The following is a 9,580-nucleotide window of genomic DNA, read 5'->3' on the forward strand; positions in this document are numbered from 1 at the left end:
ATTTGAGCGTATTTATGACTCTTTCTTATACAAATTAATTAAACCAATACGTATAAGAGTGACAAATAAAAGGCAGAAGTGTGCGTAGCATGTAAAATGGACTCAATTAGTCCAAAAAAGGCTTAGAAGCTTCCACAGACGCCCTCCCTCAGTTTCCCACCTCCTCAGAAAGTCCCATCATCTCTTTTGATGTATGTAGTTAGAACTTAGCAGCAGGTGAAGCCAAAATTTTCTAATTTATTCCAACAATTGGTTTAAAATAAATAAAGTGAAATATGAAAACTAGCTGGCATATGGTTGTCCTATTCCCATGCCATTATATACCACCGTATGCTTGCTTTCGTAAATCTTCACAAAACGGCTAGGATTTTTTTTCCTTATTCATTTATTATTTAGTTATACTATTTTAGTTCTGAGATTTCATCACGGTTGTTAGAATCAATTTCCTATATTTGTCGTTGTCACTCGGGCTTAAAGAAATAATAAATAAAGCAATAAAAAAAAGTAGGATTCAATTTTTAAATTTCAACTTAAAACAATTTTTCATTTAATTAACTTGAACTGTCGAGTGGTCAGTCTAGTTTGTCCGCTTAAATAAGTGTTAGAATTCGAATTCCGCATTGTGAATGCAGCAATTCTCACCTTATGCATAACAGATTCTTAAATGAAGTTCAACTCTGCAACGGAATAATTTTTAACTTGTGAGATTAAAAAAAATATCGTGGATAAAAAAAAAAAACAATTTTCATTTTGTTTGTGGCACATCACAACGCAAGTTTTCAAAATAATCATAGGCTTTGTAACATGGCTATTCATAAATTTTGAAAATATGTGCATAGTTTAGAAAATGAAGCCGGAGTATGCGTTGACTACTCTTGCACATAAAGTAACAAGACAATCATAGTCCGAGATACCAAGTGTGGTTAGGCATGAGGGTAAGAACACTTGGGTCCAAAGCATAAACAGAAATAATGGGACGAAGATATAGACAACGCTACGTGTAACTATATGTAACACTTTATGTCTGATTTTATTTTAGTTTTCTAGCTTATTATATACACTCTACAATAAGCTAAGGGGGGCTTCCTTTGCTCAATCCCAGCGACACACATGACTAACATGTGCACTATATTAGGAGTTCTTGCAATTTTAAAATCATCTATAAAATGATATACATGAAATTTTAAGTTCAATTTTCATTAAATTTAATGTAAAAGGTAAAGAAAAAGAAAAAAAAAGGGGGCCTCTAATCCTTTTGCTAAGCCATATGAATGCGTTAATCATAGCAAATTTGCCGAAACCAAAAGCAAAAATCACTTCGTTAAGAAACCAAGAAATCCACAAATTTGGGCACTTGGCTTTAAGAAACTTCCGGAAGCTGAATTCTCTTTACTGTGGGAACTCTACATTAAAACAATACAACCCACAATCTCTTTCTTACATGACTCTTGTCTTTCATATATGTATTTCTCTTGTACACACCAAAATAGTTTTTAAAAAAATAGTAATAAAAACTATAAAAAAATCTTGAATATTAAAAAATATAAACAACAAAAAATACTATCAACATATGAAAAATTAATTATCAAATCAGTTGTTATAAAGTTATATATAAATAATTAAATATATATAATTTAATTTATTTTTAAACATATATTTTATATTTCAATATATTCTATACAATTATACGAGTAATTAATATGATTGATAAAAATACTAAAAAACAAAGAAAAATAAATATAAATAATGTTAAATAAAACCATCTTATTCTTACAAGAATACAAGTATCATTTTTTCCATTTCTCATAGTATATGCCAACTGGCCCCCCAAATTAGAACAAGTCAGCATGAGCCGCGTCTTTTTTTTCCACTGACACACACTCTCTCTCCTTCCACTTTCTCTCTCCTATGTTCCTTTTCTGTTCCCTTTTCATAGTGTTTTTTTTTATGTCACAGAACTTATAAACCAAGTGATCATAGCTCATACGACATATATATAAGACGCAACAACTCAGTTCAACACAATCCTAACATTATTAACATTCATTCCCCTTTTCACCATTCAAAATGTTGTCTTGTTCCGTTGCCAAAATCCGATTCTTCATCAAACCGCCTCCATGCATTTTGCTCTTCTTCCTTCTCTCTTTCACTTCCTTCACTTCAACAGGTTCCTGCACTCATGCTTTTCTTTTTTTTTTTTTCTAGTTAAATTTTTAGAACTTTTTCATTGGATATGTGTTCTTGTGGTTTAACGGATTGTTCGGTAATCCAGTTTTTCTCATTTTGCCTCGTGCATGATGGCGTGTACCTTACGCTCTGTTACTCGACTTTTGAGATTGATGCCGAAATTTGTCCTTTGAATTTGTTGAAAAAAATGAAAAGTTTGCTTTCTGCAATATTATTATTATTATTATTATTATTATTATTATTATTATTATTATTATGTTTTGGTTGATGGCAACGGTTTTGATAGAAAACACTGCCAATTGCTTCCTCTGTTTAATATTTCTTGCTATCAAAATTTTGGTATCAAACGATGAAACTGATATTCTGATTATCTATATATCGATCTTATACTAATTAAGTGCTAAGATGATAATTAACCGATATTAAATTGAATTTTCGTAGGGTCAACAGTTGAATAAGTAACTGATGGTACTAATTTCAGCTTTAACTTCAGTTATTCATATATGAATGCCCTTACTAATACGGATATCTTTCTTACATGGGAAGGTAGAAACCATTCCGTGGAAATTGAGTGTGTAAAAGTGAAGTTGTATGCTATTTTTGTATGCCTCTTGATAACTATTTTCACTTTATTGATTCAATGTTAGTATGTGATGTCAAGATTTAAGGTTCAATGATTGCTTCCAGTAAAGAAGTTTGATTTTCGATTCGACATTTTGTCTTTCAGAAGCCTATGATGTGCTTGATCCAAACGGAAACATTACAATCAGATGGGATATTATAAGCTGGACACCAGATGGTTATGTTGTAAGTATATTCTTTTAGAATTATACATGGTTTTGAAATGATTTCATTTATTTTTGTTCTGTTAGAAGCTTGATCTTGCTAAAACACAATTGAGTCTACTGCAGGCTGTTGTTACATTAAACAATTTCCAGCAATACCGTCACATCTCGGCGCCAGGGTGGTCGCTAGGATGGACATGGGCAAAGAAAGAGGTAATATGGAGCATGATGGGAGGGCAGACTACCGAACAAGGCGATTGCTCGAAATTCAAGACAACCCCACCACATTGCTGTAAAAAGGACCCAACCGTTGTAGATTTACTTCCCGGAACACCATACAATCAACAAATTGCAAATTGTTGCAAAGGAGGTGTACTCAGCTCATGGGCACAGGATCCGGCAAATGCCATTGCATCATTTCAAATCAGTGTTGGTAGAGCTGGAACCTCTAACAAAACAGTCAAAGTGCCCAAGAACTTCACCTTGAAAGCACCAGGACCGGGTTATACCTGTGGGCCGGGAAAAATTGTTCAACCTACTCAATTCTTAACAGGAGATAAAAGAAGAAGGACTCAAGCTCTCAGTAAGTTGATATAATATGCTCTAGTTCTTTAGTTGTTTTATTGTCACCATTATCAAAATCGTGCAATCTGGTAATAGTTCTTTGATTAAATCCAAAACTTGCTTTCTAATTAACTGACAGCACTTATTAGCAATACTTTTGACCTTACTATTTCTTATATTTCTCTGATGTATTGCAGTGACATGGAATGTGACATGCATGTATTCACAATTTCTAGCTCAGAAAACTCCCACTTGCTGTGTTTCACTCTCATCTTTCTATAATGATACCATTGTACCCTGCCCAACGTGTTCATGTGGCTGCCAGGGCAACTCTTCTCAATCCGGGAACTGTGTAGAGTATGTGTTTACTCCTTGTATTGCGATTTCCTTCGAAACAGAAATGAATATTTCACACTAAGATATGTTCTTTCTCTTTATGTTTACAGTCCAGATACACCACATTTGGCATCAGTTGTTGCTAACCCTGCAAAGAGTTCTCCTTTCGTTCAATGCACTCGCCATATGTGTCCTGTTCGAGTTCATTGGCATGTTAAGCTTAACTACAAGGAGTACTGGCGTGTGAAGGTCACTATTACTAATTTCAATTACAAGATGAACTATACAGATTGGAACTTGGTTATTCAACACCCGAATTTCGACAATTTGACTCAGCTTTTTAGTTTTAACTACAAGTCGTTGACACCCTATGGCACAATAAGTAAGTATTATCCTTTGTTCTAAGCTTTCTTCTTTTAAAAAAAATAAATAAAAAGAAAAAAGAAAACCTTCAAGGACAAGCAATCTTTCAGACATGAGGCACCAATTATTATAGAGGGAGGGATTGTGAAAGTTTGTGTTATATTCAAAATTATCTAGTCCTAATCACTGAATGAGCAACAAAAATCTCTCTATTCATCATAGAATATCAAATCCTTTTTACTCCTTACTTTTTTCTAGAAGCATGTGAATTACTGATATGAATTGCTTTAAACAGATGATACAGCATTGCTATGGGGAATTAAGTTCTACAATGATTTGCTCATGGAAGCCGGTCCGGAAGGTAATGTACAATCAGAGCTACTCTTCCGAAAGGATAAATCAACTTTTACTTTCGACAAAGGTTGGGCATTTCCTCGGAGGATCTATTTCAATGGTGACAACTGTGTGATGCCACCACCTGATGCTTATCCGTGGTTGCCAAATGCCAGTTCCCGGCGAGAGGTTTCCTTGCTAGCTTTAGTGCTGGCTTCCTTTGTAGTCTTGGCATTGTGTGCATATGCTTAATGTTCATATTCATGACCATGGGAAACTCAACTTCGCCACCAAAATTATCAGTCTGACTAGTTTTGATGCAAATTTGGAATATCAATTGGGAATTTGATCAGATACAGAGATTGACATGCAGTAAAAAATTCAAGATTAGTTCAGGACTCAATGATTTAATTTCCAACTTTAAGCATATTGGTGGTTGAATGTTGCTGCTGTGGTGTCGTTTCGATAGTGGTGAAGACTCACATGCAGTTGTCTTCATGTGAGTTTCTACCTTAGGTAGTATGGATTCACCTCTTCATTGAGTTCGAGTAAGGCGAGATTGTGTTTCTATTAGTGTGACATGTTGAGCATTTAGTGTATCTTTCATGGCAGCAAAAGCTAGCTATGATGATTGTACTTCTAAAATACTTTAGTTGTATATATATACTTTTTGTCTAAATGTTGCTACACATATATATATATTTTACATGATCTTGGTTTTTTCTATGCATTCTTAGGATATGTTATGCTGATGCATTTAGTGTTTCATTTTATTTTTGTTCTAAGACTATTAATATTTTCTGGTAAACAATAAAAAAGGAGATGAATTATTGGTTAAGACATTATAATAGCAGCATCATGAATTCATGATTCAGACAAAAATCATTGTTGGATTATTATATTTAGCATCCCTTTGGTGCTCATCAAGAAACACCTCCATGAATCTGGCTTGGTGTTTTCAAAGAATGACTTGAACATTAAGTTTCATACATAATGTTTATCAAGTTACTTTTAAGTGTACATGGTCTCAAAACTTTTCATAAAACAAAACTATATATGAACCCCACCAATTCATCATAAAACTAGGAAGAATATCAATGATAAAATGAGTACTGGGAAGGCACTTGGTGTTTGAGGGGAAGAATTAGGGAGGAATGGATAGGAATCTGGTGGTGGAAGCATGCATTCATCACCATTAAAGTAGACTTTTCTTGGAAATGCCCAACCTTGCTTGAATGTGAATGTGTCCTTGTCCTTCTGAAGAAGCACTTCTGATTGAACATTCCCAGTTGGTCCAGCTTCCATTAATAGATCATTGAAGTATTTCATGCCAAAAAACATGCCAGTGTCATCTACATACAAAAAATGAGAACACATGTGAATAACCATTCTCAAAATTATTAGTCTGAGAAATGTTATTTGAACAATTAAAATTGGTTGTCCATTTTTTCAAATAATACAAATTTAGTAGCTATCAATTATATTGCATCATTTAAGATGTGACATTGGATAAAAAAATAATATATACAATACACTAATACAATAACCTTTATAATATTTTTTGTAGGAATAATTTTAAAAGATGAGGAAACGGCTGTACAACTGTATATTAAATAAAATATTATAATTACATAAAAAAGATTTACTAAAAAATAGAAATAATTGACACAGACAAATTTATCTTAAATTTTATGAATAACAAAACTTGGAACATATCATATATTCACTGCAAAGGAATTTTAGAGATAAAAAAATATTTATGTACTATGGTATCAAGATATGAGCATGTCAGTAATTTTGAAGTACTTGTGCTGCTATATAAAAATAATATGAATGTAAAAGCATATTATGAGGATATATATGAGTATATTAATGATTCATACATAGATAATCAAATTGTGAAACAATAAGAAAAAAGAATTTATTAGCTGAGACTACTCACTTATGGAAGCATAGGGAAGTATAGGCTTGTAATCAAAGCTGAAAACTTGTGTGACATTGTTGAGATTTGGATGCTGAATTGCAAGAGTCCAGAGGGAATAGTTCATCCTGTAATTGAAATTTGTTATGGCAATCTTGACTCGCCAATAGTCCTTATAGTTTTGCTTCACATGCCAATGCACCCTTATTGGACACATATGATGAGTGCACTGCATCAATGGTTCATTGTCTTTCTTTGGAGTGTGAACACCAACCATGCTCAGAATTTTAGAGTCACTCCTGCATGCACCATAGCAACCGTTATATAATCACATAAATATGTTAATGGCATAAACTGTTTTGCAATAGTGACTTACTTGACACAATTCCTTTTGTTCTGGCAGCCACATGCACAAGAGGGACAAGGGGTAATAGTTTCATTGTAGAAAGATGACAAAGATAAACAACAAGCAGGGTTCTTTCTTGCTAGAAATTGTGAGTATGTGCAGGTAACATTCCATGTCACTGCATAAGAGACAACAAATGAAACATCAGAATTCTTGGTAAGTAAGGTTGCATTTGTTTCTGAGAACAGGACAAGACAAGACAGAGACACAAAATTTTGTATTTTTGTATCCTATTTGGTGATAAAATAGAACAAATTATGAAAATTTAATTTATTTTCATTTTTTTTCATTCAAAAATTTGAGACGAAAAATATAATAGTAAAATATATAGTTATAAAAAATTAACAAGAATAATAAAAGAAAAAATAAAAAATAAGTTGTGTCTCGGTGTTCTTCCTTTAAGGATGGATACAAAATACACTAATTTAGTATCCCTGAACACATTATCTCTGTCTATGTTGTCAAACACGATATTGTGTCTCCGTGTCCTATATCGATAAATAAACACAGCCTAAATCTTCATAAAAAGTGAAACAAATATGAAATCTTAAAAGGTGTGTTTGGTTTGTATTTTCATTTTCTATTTTTTTCTCATAATTTTGCTAAAGAAAAATAAATAAGAAAACTGGAGGTAGAAACAGAAAAACAGAATTTTATTGTTTTCACTCTTTTCTCTTTTTCCTTCTTAAAATTTCTGAAAATAGAAAACACTAAAAATAAAAACAGAGTTTAAGAACTTACTCAGGGCTTGAGTCTTGCGGCGCTTGTCCGGAGTAAGGAAAGTGGTGGAAGGAACAACCTTGGCCCGGCCGCAAGTGTATCCCGGTCCGGGAGCCAAGAGAGTGAAGTTCTTGGGGAGTTTAACCGTCTTGTTGGAGGTACCGGCTTGGCCAACACTGATTTGGAAGGAAGAAATAGCCTGTGAAGGGTCTTGGCCCCATGCAGCAACAACTCCACCCTTACAGCAATTTGTGAATTGCTGGTTGTAAGGGACACCAGGAAGCAAGTCCACAACTGTTGGGATTTTCTTGCAGCAGTGAGGTATGTTCCCTTTGAACTTTGAGCAGTCACCTTGCTCTGTTGTTTGAGCTCCTATCATAGACCATATCACTTCTTTCTTTGCCCATGTCCATCCCAGGGTCCATCCAGGGTTCATTATGTGCCGGAACATTTGGAAGTTGTACAACGTTACGTCCGCCTGATGGTCGGAAAAAATGCAGTTAGCATAGACAGTTTAGTCAAATATGTCAAACCATGTAACAGTTTTCGCCATTTGTCTTTACACCAAGACAACTTATTAGAAATGAAATTCGTACTTACAACATAGCCATCTGGAGTCCAAGACACTATATCCCATTTGATTGTTACATTCCCATTTGGATCCAAAGGATCATAAGCACCTATGATAAATTAAAAAAAAAATGGCAAATGAGCTAAATATAATGTTTGTATGTGTGAAACCAAAACAAAATAAAAAGATAAACATTGCATGGTATGATATCTAATTCTAACCTGCATTGGAGAACAACACAATTACACAAAGAACTAAGATGACAAGCCTCATTGACTATGTGATATGTTATCAATTAACTAAGCAAACTTTCACAAATGTTAGAACTTGGAATATAGCTTCAACTAAGTAACCAAATTATGGAAAATGCTAATGGTATTGGATGTATAGTAGTAGTATTGTAGAGGGAATGGAATTCACTGTTGGTGTTGCAGTGATGTCTCACCTAATGGTTGTTACAAAACCTGCACACATTTGTGATTGCTGTTGAAGTTTCCATATCTTGAAGCAACCGCCATGGACCATAGAGAGAACATACATTAGGGATATGTTAAAGAGTGAACATAACATGTCAACCGTTGTTAAGTTTTTTCATTTCTTTGAGTGTTGGAACAAATAAGGCGTGACACCAAGTTATTTGAATTGCATAACCATAAGGATTAAGGATCAAATAAATGGATACGGCGTTTTTTGTCTTTATGTTAAAAATATATAGTTGAAGTTTTTGTCTAATTTGAATGTAATTGCTATATGATTTTAAATATCATACTGTCGGTGTTAAGAAAAGGAAAATCACTAGACAATCAGAATTTCGTCGTCCGAATAATGTGACATTGTTTGTGTCTTTGAATAATAAAAAGTGGATCCTAATACTTCTTATTTTCTTGCCAGATTTTAGTTATATTTTTCTGATTGATGCTGAAGCACTTTTCTTAAAATATTTTAATGAAAACTCAGGTGGAGTTGAAGTTGATAATTAAGAGCCGTTAAATGATTTGAATAATTCAACTAAATTTCATCTAACGGCTCTCAATTATCAATTCCACGTGAAGTTGACTGCACTTGAGTTTCTACCAAATATTTTATATACAAATTAAATAAAATTATCTTATTTCTATGTTAGTAGGAAATAAATATCTTTATCTAAAAAATATTATAATATAAATATAAATTAATAATGTAATCATATATATAAATAATTTAATTTTCACACATTATCAGTGTAGAAGAATTATATATATATTAATAATGTGATTACGTAATTAATTTCTATACTTATTATTTAAAAAGCTATATGAACACATGAATCTAATTAAATAATCATGTAAAACTCTTTAAATAGTATATTAAATTAAACTCATATAAAAAAAATTATGCGGATCAAAATGACAAAA

General features: G+C 32.9%; 2 protein-coding genes across 2 annotated transcripts; one reads left to right on the top strand and one right to left on the bottom strand.

The window, feature by feature from the left end:
• The first annotated feature begins 1,948 nt into the window (after positions 1-1,948).
• Positions 1,949-5,247, top strand: LOC130955221 (protein COBRA-like). Its single transcript, XM_057882036.1, has 6 exons — positions 1,949-2,167; positions 2,915-2,994; positions 3,099-3,555; positions 3,734-3,893; positions 3,983-4,254; positions 4,531-5,247. Exons 1-6 carry the CDS (start codon positions 2,068-2,070, stop codon positions 4,818-4,820), a joined length of 1,359 nt encoding a protein of 452 aa, XP_057738019.1. The 5' UTR covers positions 1,949-2,067; the 3' UTR covers positions 4,821-5,247.
• A 191-nt stretch (positions 5,248-5,438) lies between these two features.
• On the bottom strand, positions 5,439-8,544 carry LOC130955222 (COBRA-like protein 4). Its single transcript, XM_057882037.1, has 6 exons — positions 8,408-8,544; positions 8,216-8,295; positions 7,637-8,093; positions 6,866-7,013; positions 6,511-6,788; positions 5,439-5,920 (listed from the first exon to the last, which is right to left on the bottom strand). The coding sequence occupies exons 1-6, from the start codon at positions 8,457-8,459 to the stop codon at positions 5,643-5,645; spliced, it is 1,293 nt and encodes a 430-aa protein (XP_057738020.1). The 5' UTR covers positions 8,460-8,544; the 3' UTR covers positions 5,439-5,642.
• Between the last annotated feature and the right edge of the window lie 1,036 nt (positions 8,545-9,580).

Source organism: Arachis stenosperma, chromosome 10 (assembly GCF_014773155.1).
Source record: "Arachis stenosperma cultivar V10309 chromosome 10, arast.V10309.gnm1.PFL2, whole genome shotgun sequence".
In the NCBI taxonomy this organism is placed as follows: Eukaryota; Viridiplantae; Streptophyta; class Magnoliopsida; order Fabales; family Fabaceae; genus Arachis; species Arachis stenosperma.